The sequence below is a fragment of the Sprattus sprattus genome, assembly GCF_963457725.1.
Source record: "Sprattus sprattus genome assembly, chromosome: 2".
Taxonomy (NCBI): domain Eukaryota; kingdom Metazoa; phylum Chordata; class Actinopteri; order Clupeiformes; family Clupeidae; genus Sprattus; species Sprattus sprattus.
In genome coordinates, this window is record NC_137921.1 from 18,241,129 (window position 1) to 18,268,388 (window position 27,260).

The 27,260-nt window shown below is 44.9% G+C and overlaps 1 protein-coding gene across 2 annotated transcripts in view; it reads left to right on the forward strand.

Annotated features, from left to right (window-relative positions):
* The window catches only part of phip (PHIP subunit of CUL4-Ring ligase complex), a 59,055-nt gene extending 32,476 nt beyond the window's left edge, over positions 1 to 26,579 (forward strand). Inside the window, exons 18-39 of one of the 2 annotated variants that reach the window (XM_080833613.1) lie at positions 257 to 373; positions 998 to 1,181; positions 1,536 to 1,641; positions 1,967 to 2,116; positions 3,957 to 4,060; positions 6,068 to 6,284; positions 6,893 to 7,006; positions 7,301 to 7,408; positions 7,604 to 7,728; positions 10,100 to 10,182; positions 10,430 to 10,541; positions 11,416 to 11,477; positions 17,022 to 17,174; positions 17,731 to 17,851; positions 18,175 to 18,300; positions 19,763 to 19,835; positions 20,048 to 20,104; positions 20,573 to 20,728; positions 20,844 to 20,996; positions 21,737 to 21,930; positions 22,405 to 22,841; positions 23,080 to 26,579. In XM_080833613.1, the coding sequence (XP_080689739.1) occupies positions 257 to 373; positions 998 to 1,181; positions 1,536 to 1,641; positions 1,967 to 2,116; positions 3,957 to 4,060; positions 6,068 to 6,284; positions 6,893 to 7,006; positions 7,301 to 7,408; positions 7,604 to 7,728; positions 10,100 to 10,182; positions 10,430 to 10,541; positions 11,416 to 11,477; positions 17,022 to 17,174; positions 17,731 to 17,851; positions 18,175 to 18,300; positions 19,763 to 19,835; positions 20,048 to 20,104; positions 20,573 to 20,728; positions 20,844 to 20,996; positions 21,737 to 21,930; positions 22,405 to 22,841; positions 23,080 to 23,819 (3,692 nt within the window). In that variant the 3' untranslated portion in view covers positions 23,820 to 26,579. The remainder of the gene's footprint in view (positions 1 to 256; positions 374 to 997; positions 1,182 to 1,535; positions 1,642 to 1,966; positions 2,117 to 3,956; positions 4,061 to 6,067; positions 6,285 to 6,892; positions 7,007 to 7,300; positions 7,409 to 7,603; positions 7,729 to 10,099; positions 10,183 to 10,429; positions 10,542 to 11,415; positions 11,478 to 17,021; positions 17,175 to 17,730; positions 17,852 to 18,174; positions 18,301 to 19,762; positions 19,836 to 20,047; positions 20,105 to 20,572; positions 20,729 to 20,843; positions 20,997 to 21,736; positions 21,931 to 22,404; positions 22,842 to 23,079) is intronic. The other variant, XM_080833614.1, reaches the window with a different exon arrangement.
* The last annotated feature ends 681 nt before the right edge of the window (positions 26,580 to 27,260 follow it).

The window sequence follows — 27,260 nt, forward strand, 5'->3', positions numbered from 1 at the left end:
TTAAGGATGTATCACCTGTGGATTGTATAGGTTGTCTTTATTGGATGCACACATTATGTGTTTTAAAAGTCCAATAATATAAAGGTTTGAATATTGGTTCAATAAATGAGTGTTAATAACCCCCTCCTCTCTCCCTCTCCCCTCTCTCTCTCCCTCCTTCTCTCTCCCTCCCTCTCTCCCTCTCTCTCCCTCCCTCTCCCCCTCTGCCCCTCTCTCCCTCCCTCTCCCTCCCTCCCTCCCTCCCTCTCTCTCTCAGGGCTGAATCAGGTGGTGAGTCAGCAGGCTGCTGAGGGCTCCACTGCACTAGACAACATGATCCAGAGACTCCAACAAGAGCAGGACCAGAGACTGGGCACAGACAGGAGCAGCAGAGGTACACACACACACACACACACACACACACACACGCACACGCACACGCACACGCACACACACACAGATACAGGACCAGCAGGGGTACACACACACACACACACACACACACACAGATACAGGACCAGCAGGGGTACACACACACACACACACACACACACACACACACACACACTGACAGGACCAGCAAAGGTACACACACACACACACACAAACACACACACACACACACACATACACACACACACACAGGACCAGCCGACAGATACACACACATGCACACACACAGACAGGAACAGCAGGGGAACACCCACGACCACCCACACACACAGTTCGCTGGACAGCATGATCCATAGGCTATAGCAGGGCAAGGAGCATCTCTGTCACCCAGATGTAGCCTATATTCTGTGTATGCATGTGTATGTTTGATATGTATACCGTAATAAAGTGTGTGTTCTGTTTGTGTGTGTTTGTCTGTGTATATGTATACAGTAATGAAGTGTGTGTTTGTATATATATGTATACATTAATGAAGTGTGTGTTTGTATATGTATACAGTAATGAAGTGTGTGTTTGTTTATAGTGTATGTATACAGTAATAAAGTGAGTGTTTGTTTGTGTGTAGGTTCTGTGAGCTCCCCGACTGAGGTTTCGTCTCCTCCTAACGTGGGCTTGAGGCGTAGCGGTCAGATCGAGGGGGTGCGACAGATGCACAGCAACGCCCCCCGCAGCCAGATGGCCACCGAGAGAGACCTGGTGGCATGGAGCAGGAGGGTACTCGTACCGGAGCTACTGCCAGGCATCGCCAGGTAACTAACACACACACACACTCTCTCACACACACACACACACACACACACACACACACACACACACACAGACACAGGTGTGTACAGCTGCCAGAGATACTGCCCAGACACATACACACAAGCAAACACACCATCACTCATAGACATGGAGCCCTTGCTCTGACCTAAAAAAAAACACTGTCGCATTTGTCGATGCAGGCAAATATGTTATTCACTGTATAGTATGTTCATGTCTCTCTCTCTCTCTCTCTCTCTCCCTCTCTCCCTCCCTCCCCCACCACCCTGTGTGTGTGTGTGTGTGTGTGTGTGTGTGTGTGTGTGTGTGTGTGTGTGTGTGTGTGTGTGTGTCTGCAGTAAACAGGAGTTCTGGAGGACAGCTAAAGGAGAGGAAGAGATCAACATCTACAGATCAGAGAGAAGGAGACGCAGCTTGCACAGCCAATTCCACAGAGAGAACAGGGTAACACACACACACACACACACACACACACACACACACACACACACACACACACACACACAGGTGGTTCATTAAAACCGTAAAGATTCCAGTGTTGTGGCAAAGAAAGTTGAATAGGTGAGAGCTCATAGTCTTAAAATCTTGGTGATTCTCAAGGGGGGTGAAATTGACACACCTCACACACACACGCACATGCACCCGCACCTGTATGTGCACACCCACAAACACACTTCACTATCGATGCTACTGTCTCAGCAACCTTCATCAAGCCAGGGAAGCTTTTCAATGAACTGTACTAATGAACTGTGTGTGTGTTTGTAAACAGCCCCATGCCCCGGAGAGTGAGGAAAGCCGGCGTCACCAGAGCAACCAGCACAACTATCACACACGTGCCGCTGTGGAGGAGAACAGCAGACAGAGCGAACCCACGGAGGAGGAAGAGCCCAACATGTCAGAGGTAGACACACCCTTACAGGTATACGCACACCAGAGGGGGCTCTTCCATTGGAAAAATGGAGGAAGGACCTCCCCAAACTAATTGAACTAAACTCCTTTAAAAATGCAGTTTGATCAGTATTTAATACTATGCATATTATAATTTGTTTCCCTGAGTTGAAATAACATTAGCACCCCCTATCGTAACCAGAAATTATTGCACGGAGGACGTCCTCCCTTTTGCTCCTATTGAGATCAATGGAATCTGCCTCTGATACTGGCGGCTCGTGGGGCTCATTCATTTACATTGCCCAGGATAGGAAAGACCTCCCTAGCGTCTAAGTCTGCGCCAACATCGCTTAACCAATAAACAACGGATTTGGCGTTGGAGGGAAGGGATTTAGACATTGATACCGAAAGAAGTTTCCCTCTTCAACCATTCTGCTGTAGGATATCGATAGAACTTCACCCTTAAAGATTGTAGTAGAAAGATTGCTAATAAAGAGATGTGCAATGGAGAACGAAGATATTGTACATGTTTTATTGAGCAAACCGTTTCAAACATTTAACTACAGAGAGAAGGTTAGTGATCAAAACAACAGGGAGACCACTTGCGAAAATCCAAGTCAGAAAACCCAATGGTAAAACCGCTGCCGTTAATGCTAACTGGTATGCGAAATACTCATTGCTCACTGGTACCATTACAAACCATCGGCTATACTGTTTTGTTTAAATCGTTCATAGGCCTATTGTTAGTCTGACTGTTCTTGTTCAGCAGACCTTCTGAATGGAAATTGTCAATGAATGTTGCAGAACGCGATGTGTTTCGTATCTATACTAATTAGCCTACGTTGTCACTTGGGCATTGGCCTCATATTAGGCCACTTTGAGTGATACTAGCTGTAGTAATCTGGCATAATCTGAGCAGCAATTATAGGAAGTTTTTGTTTTTGCAATTTTATAGAACAAAGGTAATTTACTCAGGGTTTGTACTTTTTCCATAGGCCATCTGCTAAGACAGACACAACGCCTAAACATAAAAATATATTTATGTTTAATATTAAATTTAGTCAAAGTCAGTCCACCCCTAAGTGATCAATGGATATTGACCAACATTCTGAAACACTAATATCCACATTTGCCACAAACAATGTTAGGCTTGCAGGTCACGTAAATATTTGCGAAATAATGTTATTTTATTTGTTGCCTTTGTTACTTGTTGTTTAATATTGTTGAAAGGATGTTAGTGAATGATTCAGAGCATGATGCATTTTAAATGGTATCACTTTTGGTCAATTGCAAACAATTGCAGCTGAAAATAAACTTAGTCAAATAAATACCCATAGCTTCAGTAATTGAGTGGGGAAATAGGCCCAATGATAGGCCCAGAACTTTGTATTTAGTTTTTCAAATGAAGAGTTGGCCTGATTTGACTAATTGGCTTTGCATCCTTTCCTTCTGGCCTTGTCTAGTCCAAAGACATGCTGCCCACCAGCTTTCAAAGTGCAATGGTGCCACACTGGTGGCATTGTATCAATTTCATCATTGCCTGCTATTTTGTACTGTAGGTCACAAAAACACCCTGAAACAACTTGTATCTCACATACTTATGCCACCAACAGAACAAGCAGGCCAATGGAAGCCAAGCGCGCAGTCCTTCCTCCCTCTCTTTAAAAACCACTAGCCGCCAGTGACACACACACAGACAGGCATGAACACACGCACACAGATACTGACATGTTTCTTTCCAGCATTTTGACCCAGAATTTGGTTCAAGGTTTTTGAGTTTCCATTTCTCATTTATTTTGTCTCTCTCTTCTTGTCTCTCTCTCTCTTCCTCTCTCCCCTTCTTTCTCTCCATCTGTCTGTCGGTGTCCTAGGGAGAGGCAGATGTGCGTCCTCTAAATGGAGAATCTTCAGACGAGGAGAAGGAGGAGAAGGAAGAGGAGAAAGAGCCCTGGCCAGATGACCACAGCAGCTCCAGGTGTGTGTGTGTGTGTGTGTGTGTGTGTGTGTGTGTGTGTGTGTGTGTGTATGTGTGCGTGTGCGTGTGCGTGTGCGTGTGCGCGTGCGCGTGCGTGTGCGTGTGCGTGTGCGCGTGCGCGTGCGTGCGTGTGCATGTGTGTGAGAGAAAGGGTGTTCGTGGGGTGGAGTGTAACATAATGGGCCCTATCTTGCACCCAGCGCAATTGACATTGTCACCGACGCATGTATCATTCCTATCTTGCACCCGGCGCACAGCGCGATTTTCCCTCCAGAGGCGCGCTTCGAAATGAACTTGCGTCGACATGGGCGGGGGCGGAACAGAGAAGGCGTTTCTCTGGCGCAAGTGGTATTTTGCAGTTTCAAAACAACGCCGTGCGCCGTGCGCCATTGACCAAAAAAAAGCTGGTCTAATGTGAGGCGCAATGTCTAAAGTCTGTAACGCGTATTCAGAACGCTATTTTAAGGGCGCATGTGCTTGCCCGCACAGTATAGGACCTGTAGGCTACACTTTACTTCTGTCGTCTTCACGAGAGATTTACACCAATTGTTTGGCAAGCCATATATAATTACAAGGAAAATAAAGTATTTACCACATGAGGAAATCATTTTGATATCCGTATCCAAGACATTTAAAAACTAGGCATACATCTAGCGTACACAATTGACCCAAATGATTCCTAGCTGCGTGACATTTGATTTATTGTATGGCTTTGTTGCATTTATTTAATGCCAGTATTATTATAAATCTTGTAAACTCATCTCTGTGTATGTGGACTTTATTTATGTACCTTGAGTTTGGTCAGCTGGTGCACTGGCTTGGGTGCCGATTTCCATGCCCCCAAATCCCTGCACGCTCTCAGGCGTGAGGGTAGACGTGGCGATGTCCTCTGCTGCCGTCAGATCCTGGGTCGAGGCAGATCCACCTCCCGTGAAGGCACGAGAACGTGTGTTACCTTCCAGCTTGGATGTCCCACGTCTCCGGACGTCATTATAGCGTTTTCGGCAACGTTTTCGGGTGCCCCGTTGCAGAAACAATCACGGCAATATCTTGACATGCTTGCTTGACTTTGCTTACTTTTGGAGGGTTTCTAGCATCCCCATATATATCTATCTCCCGGCTTTTTACAAAGCCATACAATAAATCAAATGTCACTCAGCTTCAATTAACCTGAATCATTTGGGTCAATGTGTAGGCTACATGTATGCTTATTTTTAAAATATCTTGGATATGGATTTCACAATGATTTCCTCAAGTGGTAAATACTTTATTTTCCTTGTAATTATATATGGCTTGCCAAAAAATTGGTGTAAATCTCACGTCGGTCTCCTCGGCTGTGAACTTCTCCGGTCTTCCACCAGGTAATTCCGCCATCAAAATAACAAGCCGCTATGGACTATGCGCTTCTCGCTCTTAAAGGGAATGTGAAATGACGCTCCGATTGGTTTATTGCATATTACGCCCAAACCACATCTATGGCTGAGTAACCTCCTTTGGACCAACCCTTTTGACACTTGCGCTGGACGCAAGTGTGTTTTTTCCGCCGTTAAAATAGCAACAGCAACTAGAGCCGCCCACACAGCTACTTGCGCTTGGCGCCGTCCTACTTGCGTTTCTGATCGGCAAGATAGGGCCCAATGTCTTTTCCAAACTGATTATGTGACACATTCATATGTCTTATGTCTTACGCACACACACACACACACACACACACATCATGTTTGCATTACTTTATGGCCCACAGACACATCACACAGTCATGTGGATAAGATTATTTAACACGCACCATAATATAGAGTTTCGGCATATTTTGAAAATATTTTGTACACATTGCTCACATCTTTATGCATTGTGTGCGTGTGTGTGTTTGTGTGTGGCACCACTGCCCAAAAACACATGGGTTTCTCACAATAACATGTATTTGTGTTTGTTTGTGTGTGTGTGTGGTTATGTGTGTGTGTGTGTGTGTGTGTGTGTGTGTGTGTGTGTGTGTGCGCATGTGTGCAGTGATTACTCCAGTGACTACTCGGACTGGACAGCGGATGCAGGCATCAACCTGGAGCCACCCAAGAAGGCGAGCCGGCCCAAGAAGAAGAAGACAGCCAGCAGCTCCGAGGAGGATGAGGGGAAGAAGAAAGACAAGGAGAAGAAGGAGAGGAAGAAGGAGAAGGCCGATAAGGACGGAGCACTACCAAAGAAGAAGAAGCCAAAAGAGGGCATGAAGGTGTGTGTGTGTGTCTGTGAGGGAGGGAGAGAGAGATCAACTGTGTGTGTGTGTGTGTGTGTGTGTGTGTGTGTGTGTGTGTGAGGGAGGGAGAGAGAGATCAACTATCTGTGTATGTGTTTGATGTGTGGTGTGTGTGTGTGTGTGTGTGTGTGACCTCATATGCCTTCATGTTTGATTTGTTGACATGTTTTGTTGCGCTGTATTTGGGATGCTGATGTAAGGCTGTGTAACACAGTAGGGTGTCTTGATAGACAATAGAGACCTCCACTACACGTGAAGAGGTACTGTCACACCTTCAGTTGGGTGGCACTAATGCTAAGCCACAAAGCCAATGGACAATATATTTCAATTGATCATTCTAGTTGACTAAACATTTACATTTATCGTGTTGTTTTGTTTATGCCATCATTTAGCTTTTAGGTGGTGAGTTGATAACTATGTATGACTGGTCATTGGACTAACGTTACAGTAGCAGTTGTAGTAATTATTGGGTATTTTTGTGTTTTTGTCTCCATGTATGGGTGTGTGTGTGTGTACGCGTACGGTTGTGTGTCTCTGTACGTGTGTGTGTGTGTGTGTGTGTGTGTGTGTGTGTGTGTGTGTAGCGATTGCCTCAGATGCGGGAGCAAGGTCTGACTCTGGAGGAGTGGCTGCCTTCCCCCTGGATCACAGACACTGTGCCCCGCAGATGCCCCTTCACTCCACAGATGGGAGACGAGGTAATACACACACAAACACACACACACACACACACACATACACACACACGCACATAAACAGACCTACACACATAAACACACACACATAAAATTATAGAATAAGAGGTTCTAAGACTGAAAACATATTAAGGACATGTTAAAGCAATACAAATGAAAGAAACCAAATAACACAATAACAAACCAAAACATGAAAAACATTCATCAAAACAGTTTCCCTACGATTTTGCATTTCAACAGCGTTTCAAGAGAGGTGTGTGTGTGTGTGTGTGTGTGTGTGTGTGTGTGTGTCTCCAGGTGTACTATTTCAGGCAAGGACACGAGGCATATGTAGAGATGGCCAAGTCTAACCGCATCTTCAGCATTAACCCCAAAAAACAGCCTTGGCACAAGATGGAGCTTAGGGTAAGGGCTGTGTGTGTGTCTGCCTATCTGTCTGTGTGTGTGTGTGTGTGTGTGTGTGTGTGTGTGTGTGTGTGTGTGTGTGTGTGTGTGTGTGTGTTTGTTTTGAATGCATCTTTGAGATCTTTGTTAAAATCTCTGTTCAGCATTAACATGTCTGATATTGCATGTGTGTGTGTGTGTGTGTGTGTGTTACAGGAGCAGGAGCTGATGAAGATTGTGGGGATGAAGTATGAGGTGGGCCTGCCTACACTGTGCTGCCTGAAGCTGGCCTTCCTGGACCCAGACACGGGCAGGCTGACAGGAGGGTCCTTCTCTATGAAGTGAGTTAGAGGCTACACACACACACACACACACACACACACACACATGCCCACACACACACATGCCCAAGCACACACAAACATACAAGTACACATCCAGACACATGAAAATGTGCACCTGCACGCATTCACTTGCACATGAATCTATACCAACATGCTCTCACACATAGACAGACATCTATACACACATGCTCTCACACATAGACACAGACACAGACATCTATACACACATGCTCTCACACACAGACACAGACACAGACATCTATACACACATGCTCTCACACACAGACACAGACATCTATACACACATGCTCTCACACACAGACACAGACACAGACATCTATACACACATGCTCTCACACATAGACACAGACCCAGACATCTATACACACATGCTCTCACACATAGACACAGACCCAGACATCTATACACACATGCTCTCACACATAGACACAGACCCAGACATCTATACACACATGCTCTCACACACAGACACAGACACAGACATCTATACACACATGCTCTCACACATAGACACAGACCCAGACATCTATACACACATGCTCTCACACACAGACATAGACCCAGACTGCTGGCCGCACTGCACCTAGATAACCCAGCTATCTAGAACTGGGTGCAGTGACGTCATGATGACCATCTCTCCTCTCCCTTGCTAGTCCTCTCGTTCTACACGTCACTTCCTAACACGGGACGTAAACTAATTAAGTGATGTGTGGGCAACTGTCTGCTAATACCCAGGAGAATCTGGTGGCCTACTAAAGTCTGAAAACTGAGATATGACAGGTGCTCTTTGTGTGTTTAAGTTCGAGCTGTCAAAACATCTCGGCTCAGTCAGAAAAAATTTGCTCAACGTTGTTTATAATTTGAACAAATTGTCACGGATGACTATATGACTCAGGCTGCAGGCATGAGGATGGAGAGGTGAGGAAAAGGAAAACAGGTCAAGACAGCGGGTAACATTAGGTGGAAGCACCTTTTACAGCTGTAGAAGTTGTCAATTCTTTCAAAACAATATTAATATTTAGGTGAATTAAATTGTGAAGGTGTTAAATAATGTTTGGTTAATGATTTCAGGCAGTGATGAAAAGAATAGACTACAAAATTGATTAAATATTTGAACAAGTCTTGCACATTGCCTACTTACAAATTCTTAAAAATTACATTTTTTGATTTGATCTCAATAAAATAGGGTCTGCTGCACCTCTCTCTGCCCAGTAGGCCTGTGCTGCTGCCACTGAGAGACAATGAGACGAAATCTTCAGTTTGTGTGTGTTATGTATTCTTTCCACACTCACAATATTTTCCTCTTTTCTCCATACTGCTACAATTGAAGTTGTTACCGTGTTTATCATCGTTAGTTTGCCGTTCTAGGTGCTATAAAATCATTCTACTCTTGCGCCATTGGGTGTAAAGACATTAAGCAACTTTGAATTTGACCTTCATACGCTAATAAATATTTTTCCAACAATACCTTCCAATAATAACAACAGCGAACAGAATGACCAACACAAACAATGACAATACCTATACGATTTGTGTGTGTGTGTGTGTGTGTGACAGCAGAAAGACATGGACTTAATGGACAAACAGTCTCCTCCGTAGCCCTAGTGATCCACTGGTTTACGCGCCTTTAAAGGTTGAACATTTTCTAGAATGGCTTTGCACAACATGAGTCATGCCATCATTAGACCTCATCATTAAACATAGTTAAACTTTGTTACACCCCTTACGGTCGAAACATGAGTCCCTACAGTGACTCTGGGGGAAGATTGGAGTTCAGTTTATCTGACGTCATTTACACTCCAGGCAATCTTGGATGCAATCGTGAAGCATGAATCTGCACAGAAAAGAACCATGTTTGGTTCTCTTAGTTCTGTGGTTCAGCTGGAAGCAACTGGTAGAACTAGATCCTGATCATAGACACCAAGCATCAAGGGTTTAGATTCCCAGGATGCTACTGGTGAAGATACTGTATGTATCTACTGTTGCTTTGGATGGAAGCGCCTGCATTATGAAGAAATGTAATGTTGGTCTCCATACACAGATCCTTGAAGGTTCTAGTTCTGAAACATACACAGCAAAAGACCCTTTCTGTTTGTGTTGTGGCCATGAGCTCTATTGCCTTCTAGCTGTAAAGAACCCCTTTTCAGCCATGAGGACCTGATTGTGCCGAAAGAGACCTTCCTGTGGAAGACTTTTGGTGCCAACTTAAAGTATGTAGGGTTGCTCTACTGAGTAGTAGTAGTAGGAGTAGTAGTAGTCCTGCACACTTGTGTTGAAAAAGTTAAGCACATCCTGGTTGTGATGCCCATAAGCCGTAACTCAGCAACCCTCTTTGTCATTGCCGTAGGTACCACGACATGCCTGATGTCATCGACTTCCTGGTTCTTCGTCAGCAGTTTGATGAAGCAAGAGAACGACAGTGGCAGATAGGTAAGTGGTGTGTGTGTGTGTGTGTGTGTGTGTGTGCGCTTGTTTTGTATGAGTTGAGAAAAGTGGGTCATGTGGCTGAGTGCTTATTGCTATACTTTGTGTGTTTGTGTGTGTGCCTGTGTGTGTGCGTGTGTGTGGCTGTATGTGTCTTTGTGACACTTTGTGTGTGTTTGTGTGTGTGTCTGTGTGTCACTGTGTGTTTGAGTGTGTGGCTGAATGACACAGTGTGTTTGTTTGTGTGCCCAAGGTGACCGGTTCCGCTCGGTCATAGATGATGCCTGGTGGTTTGGGACCATTGAGAGTCAGGAGCCGTATCAGGACCTGTACCCCGACAGCCTCTTCCAGTGCTACAACGTCTGGTCAGTCCACAGTCCACCTGTTACCTACCAGTACACTTCAGCTCCCAATGCACTAATCCAACATTTAATTTCAGTGTAACTATGATGTTTATTAGTACTATTAGTAGTAATAGTGGTAGTAGTAGTGGTGGTAGCAGTAGTAGTAGTAGCAGCAGTAGTAGCAGCAGCAGAAGTAATAGTGGTGGTAGCAGTAGTAGCAGCAGTAGCAGTAGTAGTAGCAGCAGCAGTAGTCGTAGCAGAAGTAGCAGCAGTAGTAGTAGCTGTAGTAGTGGTTCAGGTAGTAATGGTGGTAGCAGTAGTAGTAGTAGCAGCAGCAGTAGTAGCAGAAGCAGCAATAGTAGCAGCAGTAGTAGTAGCTGTAGTGGTTCAGGTAGTAATGGTGGTAGCAGTAGTAGTGGTAGCGGTAGTATTTGTAGTAGTAGTGGTAGCAGCAGTATTAGTAGTGGTAGTATTTACATGTAACATTGCATCGTTACCCAGTCCCATGTAATTGCTTGTCTGTAGTCTTGTGTGAAGAGACATTCATTCGGAAGCCTAGTAGCTTAGTGGATGGTTTCAGTGCTTGCCTGCCTTGTAAATGTGTCATATTGTCTAGTTAACATGGCTGAGTTGTTACTGAGGACTAATTTGTCTCCTAAATCCTCTGATGTACGATGCTGATAGGACACACACATGCCAGGGATAACTCATGTTAGGTGCTGGGGCAGGTGTGTGTGTGTTTTTGGTGGGGGGGTAGGTGCTGTGGAAGGTTGCCCTGAAGGCAGTGAAAGGACCATGCACACCTGGGATTAGGCTGAGTAAGTCTTGGTCAGAGCTTTCCATAGATTACATCACTCTAATGATGTGTGTGTGTGTGTGTGTGTGTGTGTTTCAGCTGGGATAATGGTGACACAGAGAAGATGAGCCCCTGGGACATGGAGAACATTCCTGATGAGGGTAGGGTGTATTATCCTACACACACACACACACACACACACACACACACATATTTGGTTATAAATGCGTCATGGTTGATCGGATCACAAATTGACGGAGCTAAATACCAGTGTAAACGACCACCAGGATGCATTGTGATCCGATCACTCGAACCACTTGCCGAGGTGGTCTGGGATGCATCATGTTGGTTTGACGCTCAAACAAATGAAGAATGCACTGATGTGTGTGTGGGTTGAGCCCAGATTTGTGTGTGGTTGGAGCGAAGATGTGTGTGTGTGGTTGGAGCGTATGTGGAACCAGATGCCTAATTTCTATTTGGGTAGAAGATTCAGTCGAAAGGAAACTAGACGACTCCTATCGGAACTGTGACCTATTTGCGGAAGTGACGTAGGTCGTAACCAAGTCTAGCCTAAACTCAAGTGACAAAACAATGACATCATCCTCAAATCAGTTTGACCGTGACCAGGATGTCATCCTGGGGTTTGGCATTTGGATGAAGGGTGGGATAATGTCCAAGTCCTACCCTTCTGCCATAGTGTTGTTTGCAACTGTAACTTTGCAGCATGATATTGCTAGACACCACTTTATTCTAATTTGATGCAATCAAAACTGTCAAACTGTCCTGCTTACTAACTGTAGAGGTGAACCTAAGAATTAAATACATAAAACTGAAGGAGAAAATGTACGCTTTACCAGCATTCATTACCATCAAAACTAAACAAGTTATAGCAATGGTATTACGGGATGAGATAAATCCTTTAACATGTTTATTTGGCAACGTAAACAAAACATGGTTTGGGTGAACAGAACCGCCCCAGTGAAATGCATAAACCTACTTACCCTGCTAACGGTTGCTGGCATTTGCCGCCACGTCATAGACTGGGTTCATTTCAAACTAGGCCAGTGTGCCGCTGATGTTTCCAATACATTATACCCTCCTCATAGAAGTGGAAACAATTTGATTAGCTAATCACCTCGATCTGTCTGACAATCAAAATAAGACTCAACAATCAAAACTAGAATGCGTTTCGTGAACTGCGAGAGTGTGCTTGCTCTGTTGCGGCCATGACCTTTGACATTGCAGCCATAACATCACACAAAGGATCAGACATGGGAAGAAAAGTATTAACAGTCTGAGGTGTAACTAGAAATAACCTTTATTGTTATAACATCAAGTATATAGCCATAACATCACACAAAGGATCAGACATGGGAAGAAAAGTATTAACAGTCTGAGGTGTAACTAGAAACAACCTTTATTGTTAAATCTAGGGGCAGATGTCAGTGATAATTGCTTAGATTTTCTTAATGATAATTTACAACACTTAGTAAACAAAACAAAAAAAGGTGTGGCATCCAACATGGGCCTGTAGTCTTGTAAATCACATAATGTGTAGGCCTACAATAACAGGGAGCATGAATCTATCTATATACTTATAGATGTATTCATATCTATTCATCCATCCACGCATCCAATATAATGTGCCTGTGGGATCACGTGACGTTAGCTACAAAATGTCAGGTCCCTCCCTCACTCCTCATTAGTTCACTCGCAGTGATTCTGGAAGACGGATGGAGGATACCACCTAACCTGTTGATAATCTAGCCAAGGCCTGTATGACTGTCAGGTTGTTGACCAAAAATGTAAAGTTTATCTTTCTATAACCATCGGTTGACCAATAAAAGTTTAAACAAATCCGAGTTATTGTCAGACCGTCGCATGGATAACCCAGTGCTACAACTGAGGAAGTTGGCTATACACCTAGACAAATGCCCCTACACTCATTCCAATATCGTATATAGATAACAGAGGATCTGATTACAGTGTAAAGACAGTTCACAAGTTATCTTTGAGTCATCAATTGCGAGCAGGTACGATACACCGCTAGCTAGCCCACCCCATCGTACTGCTTGAAATGTATAAGCTGTGCTCGAAAGTTAGCACAAATAGCTAAACCTATCAACTTTCGTTGACAGCCACTGATGAGGACAGCGATGTATTTGTTCAGTGTGTATTAATTGAAAATTATTAGTTTACCAGGCACTTACATCTATGTCATCCAACATGGAAAATCCATGTCCTAACTCATGTGAGTTATCGTTGGTACACATCATTATAGTTTCTTCAAGGCTGAAAATTGGCTATCTTTTTGGTGCTGACATATTGACGAAATTACTTATTATATGATGAAGTCTTGAGCTGAGGTAATGATATCAGAGGCTACAAAGTTACATTCTTTGCTGCGGGCAAAGTGAGTCATATGTAACAAATAATATAGCGTTTATAGCGTAATATAGTGTTTCAAAGAATTAGCTGGAACAAATTACTTTTATTGGGTTGGTAGATATAAGATAGCCAGTGACTTCAGGCGAACTCGCTCCCTCCGTGGTGGACACCATAAGCAGTAAAGAGTTTGGAACATCATCTGTTGACTCGGAGCATTCTTTAATTTCTGTTGAATATGCCTGTAATATAAAGCTTGATGGTGGATACTAAACGAGGGGAAATCTACTGAACGGAATATTTCTGCTTAGTAGACAATGCAGATTCTAATTAGGCTGTTGGATATGTCCAATGTAAGGAGTGTGAAGTTTTATTGAAATATGATTGATTCAACTCTCGTTCTCCACAACAACATGGATAAACCGGCGTGCAAAAAGATCTTCAATGGTAAGACTTGTCTGTTGTGCCTCTGTTGGTGTCTCATAAAACGTGAGTTTTATTAAAGCATAGCGTGTGTATTGTGTAGCTATTTCATTCCGAGATGGCAGGGGAGTAAAATGCTCCGCTGGCAAAATAGATAACATGTTTTTAACTTCAGGGTTAATTCCCTTTCCTTTACGTCTGCTGCTGGTTAGAAAATACAGACAGCCGGAAAGGTTAACAAACGGAATGAAATAGCTACACATTACACACGCTATGCTTTAATAAAACCCACGTTACTCACATACTGGTTAACACTGTTAGAGCGGGTGTATAAACTGCCTACTACATTCGTTTTAATATTTTGCACTCTCTATCTAACCACTCGTTCAGGTGACTGGTTAACACTGTTAGAGCTGGTGTATAAACTGTACATGTAACTGTTGCCACTACATTCGTTTTAATATTTTGCACTCTCTATCTAACCACTCGTTCAGGTGTCGAACCACTTTTCCCTGTAAGTTTTCCATCCTTTTTCACACTGTGTCTCTGCGTCGATATCGGAGATACCTAGCAAAATAAACCTGAGCCTGGGTAAAGGCTAAATAGCTCGCTAGCTATCATCACCCTATTCACGATTGTATCAATTGTATATCTAGGTTTTCTTTGGTGACTGTTGTCGCATTCAACAGCACAACATATCCCGGGCCTGTTGAACTGTCTGTGGGTTGTGAACGTAAACAACTCGCTAGCTATTACTACTACTGTATCATGATATAAAGCTTCATGGTGGTTTTCGATTTACATGATTTTTATGGCATTTAAGAGAGATTGGAGAAGGTTTCGCCCAATCTCAACTGATCTAATTTAAGTTGGCTAGAGTGGGTGACATCACAATGGCTCAACATTCCACCATGTTAGTCAATGAGAGAAAAAGGTGATGAAAAAGAGGAATAAAAAAGGAGTGGCAAGGAGTACCGCCACGAAAAGTCATAGCAGGTTGCACCGGATCGGGCCGGACGTTTCGGTGTTTGAATGGCGTCTCTATCTCAATCGGGCGAGGAGTAGTTAGCTGCAAGAAAAACAGGGAGAATAAATAAATAAAGAAAACTTGACAATAACAATACTGTGCTTCCCTTCGGGCAAGCACACTAATAATCAAAATGTATGAATTGCCACGACTGCAAATGTGGTGAAGGCTTTGGAGGGAGGAGCTCAGACTGAAGATTCACAGAGAATGAAACGTGATTGGATAAAGCTAGTGATTGTCTCGCAATGTCTAATGGCGTTGAGTAGCGGTCGGAATTTGTGACTTGCATTAATCAATACTCTGGCTCTAATCAATATCTACTGGCATCAGAGGTGTTCCAGCATTCGTAATGTGCACTTTTTTGTCAGATTCAGTGAATTGCTCCCCTCAGATCTCTAGCTGTCCGCTCTAAATTTTGCGCTTAAAAAAAAACGAAACTCTGGGGATCATACACAGTCCTTGCTCTGTAAATGAGAAGCAAACATAGTGGCTTGGACCAAGTTATAAACAATCCCAGCCAATCAACAGTGCTTCAGGATCACAGAAGGGTGGGGTATAATTTGATTGGCTGTTGAGCTCAAACATCAGCAACCTTTAGCAAAACCAAAACCGAATTGCAGACTGCATCTTAAATCAATAAAATTATTATAATGAAATACAATTCTGTTATTGATCGATTTGCTCCAGTTGCGTGGTTGCAACACAAATTTCCTGTTTTAAGGAAGCATTTTATGTTTTGTGTAAGCATTATTACAGGACATTTTGACTGACAAGTGTTTGATTTACTGTTTTTCTATACATTTTATCAGGCCAAAAAAGCGGTAATTGACGTGGTAATGGAAACCCTGACACATGTGGAGTAACAATGTGTGTGTCATGTAGTGTGGTACAAATTGCTATTGGTTAATGGGGGTCCTGGGGAGATGGGGTTGTCATGGTAACGATGGTTAAATGGAGCCCATCAATTGCTCAGTTGATTTTTTTACTGGCCTTGTAAATAGGAGATAGGTGTGTGTGTGTGTGTAAGACAAACGTGTTACACATTCTTACAATGATCTCCTCTCTCACTCCCTGTTTTTCCGTCCCCTTGCGCTGTCTTTCTTCTCCCCTCTTTTGATGACTCTTTGCCCTTTCTCTCCATAACTCTCTCTTTCTCTCCTTTTCTCCCCTCCCCCACCTCTCTGTCTGTCTATCCTTCTCTGTCGCTTCGTTTAATTTATGTCTCTGTGCATCCCTCTATTCTTCCCCCTCTCCCCCATTTTATTCTCGCCTGTTCTCCCATCCCCCTCTCCCTCTGCATACTTTCTTTTCTCCTAATGGCTGTCTCTCCTTCTTATCATCTTCTACCTCAATTTCTCTCCTCCTCTGTCTTTCTCTCTCTTACATTTCACTCTTTGCTCGCTTTTTCCACTCTCTTTCTCTCATCTTCTGTCTCTTTCTCTCTATTTGTGCCTTTTTACTTTCTCTCCCTTCTGTCTCTATTATCTTTACCCTGCCCTCTCTTTCTCTCTTTCTCTTTGCCCTCTCCATACCCCCCTCCTGGTCTTGCTTCCACTCTCTCTCCCCTTTTCCTTTATATTCCTCCTGCTTTCCATCCCTCTCTTTCCCTTTTTCCCTCCCTTTCTCCCTCCCACCTTCTCTCACTCCTCTCTCTCTCTTTCTCTTTCTCTCTTCATACCTCCCTCTGTCCATCTCTCTCTGTCGCTCTTTCTTCCTCCATCCCTCCTCCTCTCTCTTTCACTCCCCCCTTTCTTTCTCTGCATACCTCATTCCATCCCTCTCTCTGTTACTCTCTCTTCCTCCATCCATCTTCTCTCTCTCTCTGCATCCCTCTCTCCGTCCCTCTCTCCTCTCCTCTCTCCTGTAGCAGTGTTTCCAGATGAGTTGGGTCAGAGTATCCCCCTGACTGAGGAGGAGCAGCGCTCCCTACACTACCAGCCCCTGGAGGGGGAGTGGGGCAACAGCGCCCGCCACGCCGAGTCTGAAAGGATCATCAACGGCATTGACCAGCTCTGCACGCTCGGTACACACACGTACACACACACCCACACATACACACACACAGACACACAGTGATACACACACACAATCATACATAAAGACCTAAAAACAACATTGCATACTGGGTAGGTTGCTGTGTGTGAGGCTCTTCCTACAGTTCATCATACACAGTAAGGATCCAACCTTAGCATCATCATCTTCTTAAACACAAACATACACACACCTTATAGTATCACCCCATGCGTAGCACTAATCCTAGTAAGCCCCCCCCCCCCCCACACACACACACACACACACACACACACCAGAAGTGGCATCACCTCATCCTCTCTTACTGTAAACTGGCTCTTCCTGGCATCACTGCATCAGGGATGGCCTCATCAGCCCCTTCCCTTAGGTCTGTGTCATCATCTCGTAGCGCCACTCACTCTGAATCATTGAAGTACTGTGTACGGACATGGTATTGCACAAAAGCTAACAGTATAGTTGGGACATTGTACAACTTAATTTTCCATAATATATGAGGACAATAAATATGCATGTTCACTTGTTTGTGTGTGTGTGTGTGTTTCTCTCAGATGTGGCGACTCCATTTGCTCTTCCAGTGGACCTGCAGGCTTACCCCACCTACTGCACGTTGGTGGCCTACGTCACCGACCTCAGTACCATCAGGGGACGCCTGGAGAACCGCTTCTACAGGTACACACACAGTCACAAACGCACAGACACACACACACACACACACACACACTTCAACACACAAACGCACGGGCACACACAAACATAGGCACAGTATTTATGTCATAGTATATTATATATCCATTTATATTAACACATCCCCAGTCCTTATAATTCATTCCTTCTTAATACACTCTATTTACAAGCTAATATAAGTTTTGTCTATTTGCAAACTAATGTATGTGGATATTCTCGTGTTTGTTTGTTTGTTTGTGTGTGTGTGTGTGTGTGTGTGTGTGTGTGTGTGTGTGTGTGTGTGTGTGTGTGTGTGTGTGTTTCTTCAGGCGTATATCGTCTCTGATGTGGGAAGTGCGTTATATTGAACATAATGCACGGGCCTTCAACGAGCCCGGCGCATTTATTGTCCGGACAGCTAAATTTGTCTCTGACCTCATGCTGCAGTTTATCAAGTGAGTTTCACTGGCATACCATTCAACATCTCTACACACCACACGATACACAGTTGTGTGCAGTTGACAGACATAAAATAAGGTTTAAAAATGTTTTTACTGACCGACACCTGTGTTATCTGGTCTTGTCTTTGAGATCATCTGTTGAAATGAATGAAGATTACTTTAATTCACACAATACACAGACCCTCTTATCCCGAGGAACAGATGCAACACTACAACAGATAGATCCTTGGAGAACAGATCAATGACCTAGGTGTTGTTAGGCTCTAGTTCCACCCGTTGAGCTTTTAAGTGTCTAGATGTTCTGCATTTTAAGTGTGCGGTGTTTTCCGAGGCGCAGGGGGCACTTGTGAACACATGAGGCCGCGTCAGATGGTGCACTCAGCACCTTTGTCCAGCTCAGCACCTTTGTCCAACCCCTCAGTACTCTCTGAGTCACTCAGGCCCAATTAGACTAGCCTGCTTCCTGCTTTTCCTCATCTGAGAGGGAGCAGAGCAGTCAGGAGGGGTCTGATAATACTTGCGCTTTATGCCATGGTCACTGGAAATCGCTTTCTCATTGACCAGAGGTATCCAACATTCTGTGCAGACCAGGCAGTTCAGTTCACATCAATTCAGTTCAGTTCTTTACAGTTCATTTTCATTTACTCATGTCTTTTGCTTGCCTGTATTCAACACGGTGTGGGTCTCAAAGGAACCTTTTACTATTAGGTGTTTATTAATCCATCCACTAAAGGGGTTGTCATAGAATAAGATCCGTGCCAAAGGGCGGTTTGGACAGATCTGTTAACACTTCAACTGATGTCACGATCATAGAAAATATTTGTGCCCTTTTATATTATCAGTCATGTCAAGGCAGGACACGTCACTGCAAGGCCGTTTAGCATGAATCCATTACAAATGTACGAGGTCTCATAGAATTTGATCAATGCTCAGAAGCTTTCTGCCTCTACTCGTTGTTTCATGCTCTTCATAAGGTCACAGTAAGGCGTTGAATGGCCCAAGCCAATTTATTTCAGATGCTACTTAGAGGATAGAACATGACAGAGGCTAAAGCAGTCTGTGACTGAGATGGATTTCACGCGCATGTGAAGAGATCACTCAATATTGATTGTTGTGGTGGCTGTTATGAAATGTTTGCATTTACCTTACCTGCTGTCACTCTTGTGGCCTTGTTCAGTTTGTGTTTGTGTGTGATCTGCTTTTACAAGCTACTGTGGTCTGGTGACATCTGTAAAATGATGTCACTCTAATAAAGTTGGGTTCCACATAGGATTCAAGCCATTTGCAGTATTTTTTTCTTTCTATCATCACTATCACCTTGACTGTGGGTGTTGGAGTCATTGATTGGTTAGAAAGATAGGTGGTGATTTGAAAGGAGGTGTTGTGGGTTGTACCATCATTGTGACTCCCCCATACCCTCCCCCTGGTTTCATACGTTGGTTTCTCCCCTTCACAGGGACCAAAGTTGCACAGACATCATCCCCCTCTACCACAAAATGAAGAAAGAGACCTTCTCCGATACCAGCAGCGTACGTGACACCCCTCCACACACAATCTCACACAGGCACACACACACATACAGTATCTCTCATTCTCTCTGTCTCTCTCTCTCTCTCTCACCAAACGCTCACACACACACACACACACACACACACAATCGTACATGTCTGGCAGGTGTTCTGCTGTGCTTGCATTTATTTGACAGGGCACTGTCATTTTGTTTGTTTCCATGACAACTCAGGATGAAGATGAGGATGTGGATGAGGATGCTCCTGGAACATCCACATGCATTAAGAAGGTACACACACACACACACACACACACACACACACACACACACACACACACACACTTATATCACCACCATCAGATACTAATAAAATACATTTTTAAACAGTTGATTTGAATTAGGCAATATGGTGTAACTCCGTTGTCTTTTACTAGCTCCGTTGTCTTTTACTACAGCATTTTCTACATGCAGTGTTGCTTCAAGGACCTAAATTATCCATGCTTTCATCAGCTTATTCATCTGGTTGGCTATATGCAAACTTTCTCGACACGCTACCAGTCATTATATGCAAGGGTATTTTTAACTCATGTTTTGAAAGGAAGAGGGGAATCAGGTTATTGTTATGCAAAGGATCAGTGCAGACGTATCAGTACCCTCACGTTGACTCAATGTTGATAAAAAAAGGTCTTTTGTCTAACTCACTGCCTGTGGATTGACTTCCTTTTTGGTCTCGTTTGGATGATGTCATGGGAACAGAAGGCTCAGCGGCCAATGCTGAGGAGCCTACGGAACAAGCCAAAGTCAAATGACCCAGAGGCCTGGAAGGGGCGCTGCAGAGAGCTGCTGGACCTCATCTTCCAGTGTGAAGACTCCGAGCCATTCAGACAGCCTGTGGATCTGCAGGAATACTCGGTACACACACCCACACACTCTACCCTGACCCTTCAAATAGCTTTCAGAAACACACTCATTCCCCCACCCCTTCCACAGATACAGATCAGGGTTGTAAACCTCTCGTCTTTCTCAGGATTACCTGGACATAGTGGACACCCCCATGGACTTTGGAACAGTTCTGAACACACTTTTGGCGGACGAGTACGAATCTCCCATGGAGCTTTGCAAAGATGTGCGCCTCATCTTCAGCAACTCCAAAGCCTACACGCCCAGCAAGAAGTCAAGGGTGAGCCATTCAAACGCATCACCACCACAGCTTGTACCATGCTGCCAATTTCTCGGCCACAAATAAATGTTGTAACTTAACTTCCTACAGTTAGGGCTGGGCGATTTAATAAAATGGTATTTTCAAATACCATTTTGGTTTTTAACGATTATGAAAACAAGATGTTATAAGTCCAGCACCCCTTTCCTTTATTGTCCCTCCCTTAAAGCTTAAACTGACTCTCCTTTGAGCCCTGTGCACTGTGCTCTCTACACCTTGTCCTGTTAAAAGGACCTAGAGTGAAGATGAAGCAGTTTTGTAAATCATTTTTCATGTCATGCTTTCCTTTACCTACTTTTTCCAGCTTCTATAAATCTAGGCTTAACTCATAATACCTGGGACACACACACACACTTAACCAATCAAAATAAAAATGTACAGGGATGTGCACAGGAATTTTGAAGGGCCTTTTGGAAAAAAGGGCAGCACGTTCATTTTTGTTACCGCCTTTTGTTACTATTTAAAAAAAATTATAATTCCGTCGGAGGGGCACCTTGAGTCGAGGAGGGCAGACGTGCAGTTGTCCGGGCAACCTGAGCCCCCTCCTGTTCACGGCCCTGAAAGTATATGATTTAAATATCAAGTGCATGGTATGAGTCTGCATCTGTCAGCGCTATTCCAGCACCATTACGGCCACTGCAACTATTACTTTTGTGTAACAATTACTTTAGTATTCTAAATCTATTCTATCTGTTGTATAGATCTATAGCATGAGTCTGCGTCTGTCGGCGCTTTTCGAGGAGCACGTCACCTCCATCCTCACCGTCTTCAAGGCTGCCCAGCGGTTGCAATCGGACCGCTTGACACGGCAACGTCTGCACAGCGAGCGTCTGACTAGGCAGACAATGAAGAGGAGGAAGAGGAGCACCTCACCGGCCAGCAGCACAGGCTCCAGGTAAATAAAGGCTCTGCGATTCACTGAGGGTTTCAATGAATTGAGCCCAGATGGTCTTTTATTTTCTGTTATATTTCTGTCACCGAAAGCAGTGAGGATGATTCCTAAATTATTATTCCTAGTTTTGTTTTGTCTCCCTCATTAGTATACGTCTAGGATTTGAATGATGACCAAGGGTTTGTTGTGATTGTTTAGACCAAAAGTTATAGAAAGTAATAGAATTTGCTGTGGAAATTCTCACGCATTGCGGTTAAAATGGTGAGGATTTTGAGTTTAATACCATTACAAATAATGCCAAAATTCCATGGCTTTGCGGAAATATTGCGATAGTAAGAGAAAATTCCCTGATGCGGTAAATCATCATATTTGCTCGATTTTGTGATATGCTAAATCCTGGAGGGACTTCTTGTAGATGTTATGCTGAGCTGTGCTGTGACTGGCTTAACCCCGTATCATCGTTCTTGTTCTTTACAGCCCAGACAGGAAGAGGCGTGTCTCCTCCCGGGTTCCTCCCCGTGTCAATCACGTGTCTCCGCCCCCTCCTCCAGGCCCCTCCTCCAGGTCTGCCACCCTGCGTCAGAATCTCCCCCACATGAATGGGAAGGCCGAATCTGCCGCCGCTGCCATGCGCACGCGCAGATCTGCACGCTTCGGCGGCAGCACGCCCACGCCACCTCACACACACACCCCCGCACCTGCCAGCACTCCGCCCTCGCCGCCCCTGGCCGCCATCCACCCGCCGGAGGCATCGCCTCGGATGCTGCGAGCGCACAACACCAACTCTGCCTCCCTTTCCAGCCCTGCCTCCGTATCCACGGAAACGCCCCATGACCCCGTCAGCTCTGGCAATGAGGGGGGATCCAGGGAGAGGACCCGACGGAAGCTCCGCACTCCCGTCAGACTCAACCCAGGTACACACACAGCGCATGTTCACATGCTCACACACACCTGAGGAATGCTAATGAATGTAAACAACGGTGTTGATCATTTCTTATTTATCATGAACACATCATCTCTCACACGAGATCAGTCTGGTCACTCTTATGTCTTATCTCTCTCTATCTCTCTCTATCCCTCTCTCATATCTCCTTGTCTCTCTCTCTCCCTCTCTCATATCTCCTTGTCTCTGTCTCTCTCTCTCTCTCTTAGGTCCAGTACATGACAGTCCGTCTCAGACCAGCCCCCACCTAAATGGCCACACCAGTCATGTGACTCTGGGGGTGGGCCGGAGACGAGGGCGACCACGATTGGACGAGAGGCCTGCCAGACCAGTCGTTGTCCAGGCACCAGAGTCTCCGCCCTTGCCCCGTCCCCCGGGGAAGAAGCGCGGCCGTAAGAGCAAGAAGGAATTGGAGGAGATGAGGCGGAACTCTGGCCTGGGGGAGGAGCAAGATCGCTCCACGGGAGACGAGGGCGGGACTTCCTCCTCCACCCAGGACACCAGCTTATCAGACTCGGGGGCGGGGCTTCCGGAGAGGCCCAGGCGGGGAAGGCCAAGGTTAAACAGGACTCCTCCTCAGGCCCCGGCCCCAGCCTCCTCCACCTCCGCCTCCACCTCCACCTCCACCCCCCAGCCGTCCAGTCCCAAAGGAGCTCTGAGGCGGAGCAGCCGTCGCTTCACAGAGGAAACCATGCACCCCGAAACCCATCTCCATGACGATGAAGAGGACCCGGAGGAAGGGGAGTCGGGGGCGGGTGCTGGAGCAGACAAGGGGTCGATACAGACGCGTAACCAGGGGCGACGGACGGCATACTACAACGAGGACGACTCGGAGGAGGACCAGAGGCAGTTGCTGTTCGAGGACCCCTCGCTCACCTTCGGCACCTCCAGCAAGGGGCGCGTGCGCAAGCTCACAGAGAAGGCTAAGGCCAACCTCATCGGCTGGTAACCACAGCAATGTGTCCGTAACCACGGTGATGTGAGCGCACATGGGGTTGACTTGTCTGAATGCCCCCACTCTTGCCCCCTCCCCCCCCCCCCCCCTTACCCCCCTCACATACACCCTGAGCTGCCCCATGATCCACTGGGGCAATGCCATTCCTGCTGCTATGAGAATTGTGTGTGTGACCGTGTGTGACCGTGTGTGTGTATGAGAGACTGTGACTGTGTACAGCCTTGCTGAGACGCATGGCCTGTGCAATGACATACAAACTTCTGTGGAGACCAGTAGCCCCATCCTACGCACACGCGCACACACACACACACACACACATATTTAAACATTCTCACACACAAACATGCACATACAGATGTGCAATCATACACACACACACACACACCACACACACACACACACACACACACACTGAACATGGCACTGCCATTGCTTTGTGTTTATTTAACCTATTGTTATGAAATGTCAGACACCATTACACACACTTTCTCTCTCTTCTCTAATCTATGAGTGTGTGTTTTCATTACATGTCAGTGTGCCTGCCTATGTAGACTGTGTATATGTGTGCTTCAAAATCAAACTGTGTGTTTGTGGTCTACTCAACACTTACCTGTGACTCTTTTGTCCAGTCCTCAATTATACTCCATTTTCTTGGGCTTCATTCAGTTCACTAGTGTCTGCTTGTGCCCTGCTCCTAGCTCTGTTCTATATGGTCTTCTTTAAGCATGGAGTCTCCATAGAATGTGTCAGGTGTTAAATGTGAGCCGGTTGGAAACCATTTCAAGCTTACCAAAGCGTTCAGTTTATGTTAAACAACTAGAGGAGTGCGACCCACCCATTTTGAGTAACCTGGATGGTTTACTGTGTGTGTATGTGTGAGAGAGAGAGAGAGAGAGAGAGAGAGAGAGAGAGAGAGAGAGAGAGAGAGAGAGAGAGAGAGAGAGAGAGAGAGAGAGAGAGAGAGAGAGAGAGAGAGAGAGAGAGAGAGAGAGAGAGAGAGAGAGAGAGAGATCCATCCAGTAAGAGCAGACTCGTCTGCAAGTCCAGGAGCTATAAGGGTGTGTGTGTGTGTGTGTGTGTGTGTGTGTAGAGCTTTTTTCGATTTTTTTTTTCAAGCATAATAATAATGCACTGGTTAGTGTCCCAGTAGGAATCCACTGTTGCAGATATAGTCACCTCAATGATGTCCTCCATTTATTGTCCTGAATTGACCTTAACCTTTTCATCAGTCTTCCAGCCATCAGTAACTCCCAATACTTGTAAGATTTGCGGTTTAATATTGATATAATACTAGTTTTAATATGTTGCTTCTCTACACAGTCAGGAAACGGTTCAAATACATTTTTCATTTTTAATAACATTAACCCCCGGATCGAATCGAAATCGGATCGAATCGGAAATCAGATCGAAATCGGATGGAATCTGAGAAACTTAAAAATCGGAATCGAATCGATTCTTGAAATTTGAATCGAAACCCAGCTCTATGTGTTTGTGTGTGTGTGTGTGTGTGTGTGTGTGTGTGTGTGTGTGTGTGTGTGTGTGTGTGTGTGTGTGTGTGTGTGTGTGTGTGTGTGTGTGTGTGTGTGTGAGTGAGAGACAGCAGAGTGAGTCATTGCATTTGGTTTTCATCACACTCACTCTCCAGTTAGAGCAGACTCACCTGTTCTCAAAGTTGTGTGTGTGTGTGTGTGTGTGTGTGTGTGTGTGTGTCAGAAAGAGAAACAGAGAGAGGCAGTGATGTTTACAAGATGTGACGTCAAGCCATTTTCAAAAGCCTCTCAACGGTGAGGGAGATGAAGTCATGACGTCTGTGTGTGTCCATTGAGACTTTTCTTGGTACCTTTTTAAATACACAAGGTACATGTGTGAGTGTTTAAACACATGATTATGCACTTAAAAACCTGGGGTTTGATGTGTGTTGTGCTAATAGTTTCAGAGGACTTCTGTACATTTTTATATATAAATCCCTTTGTAAACGGTCTAGTTTTAGGTATTTCTTATGCTGTCCTCTATGGTTGGGCCTGCACTTAACGTGCGCAACTGTAAATGAGCATGAGAGAATGCTGTCTGGGTGTGTGTGTGTGTGTGTGTGTGTGTGTGTGTGTGTGTGTGTGTGTGTGTGCGTGTGTATGCGAGTGCGTCCACGTGTTTGGACTGAATAAAGTATGTTCTGATGGTGCCTTGAATTCCCCAACTGTGTGTGTGTTTGTGTGTGAGGATTCTGGAGTAGCTATGGCCCCCTCCTGGTACCGTCATCCAACCCAGTGGAATTCTGGTCCACGGGACATGGTCTTAGCCCTCTGCTTGCTCCCTGTTATGGTCCTGTGTTCACTGTGCTGATGTGGCTCCATGATTTCAAAACACCCACAGCCAAAGAGGACTGTACAGACTTTTGACTGGATTCTGGAGCCTCTGACAGATCTGGATTTCTTGTGGACTGGTCTTCTGTGAATCTGGATTGATGTGAACTAATTGAGTCCTCTGGAACAGATACACTCTTTATCTGACCTAGTCAGTCAAAGAGTGGATTTGGTCAATGGTTTATTGGATGTTTGGTTCTCTCTTTCTCTCTTTCTTTTAATATCATTTTAAGTTTATTTTTTAAGTTGCCAAATGGAGCTCTGTGGTGGTGTGAAGTTGTGAATGTCTAGGAATGTCTTTGTTTAAAAGGCTGGTTTTGGTTAACCAAAGCATGGTGGCTGTGTGTGTGTGTGTGTGGCTGTGTGTGTGTGTGTGGCTGTGTGGCTGTGTGGCTGTGTGTTTGTGTGTGTGTGTGTGTGTGTGTGTGTGTGTGTGTGTGTGTGTGTGTGTGTGTGTGTGTGCTGTGTGTGTGTGTGTGTGTGTGTGTGTGTGTGTGTGTGTGTGTGTGTGTGTCCATCCTCTTTGGCACCAGTGTGTGTTGTGTTAAGGTTTTTGAGTGTACGTATTTTTATACTCCTATGACTATGATACCCATATAATATCCCACCAACCCTTACAAACTAAGCAATGGAGTGCTGCACAGGATGTGACAACCACGCTACCACCCATCATGTGACTTGTGGAGCCTGGGGTGAGAAAGGAGAAGTCAAATGGGGGGTGTGGGGGGGGGGGGGGGGGGAGGGGCTGCATGCAACCTTTCCCAGAATCCTCTCTGTGTGAGGTTTGGGAAGAGGCTTTACTGTCCTCTGGTTTCCATGGAGATTGGATTAGAGGACTTTATATGTTAGTTTGTATACTTTTATATAAAAAAGTAAATGCAAAAAAGAACATAAGCATAGAATGTATGTGTAGGGAGTACTGCTGTCATATTAGTTCATACTGATATTTTAAAGAAATAAACAGTTGTGTTTACAATGCTGTCCCTCAGTTATTTGTTTGACATGTCATTCTTTTAACCACAAACCCTTGCACCCTAAACACACATTTTAAACTGCCAAAGGTTTTTGACAGTGT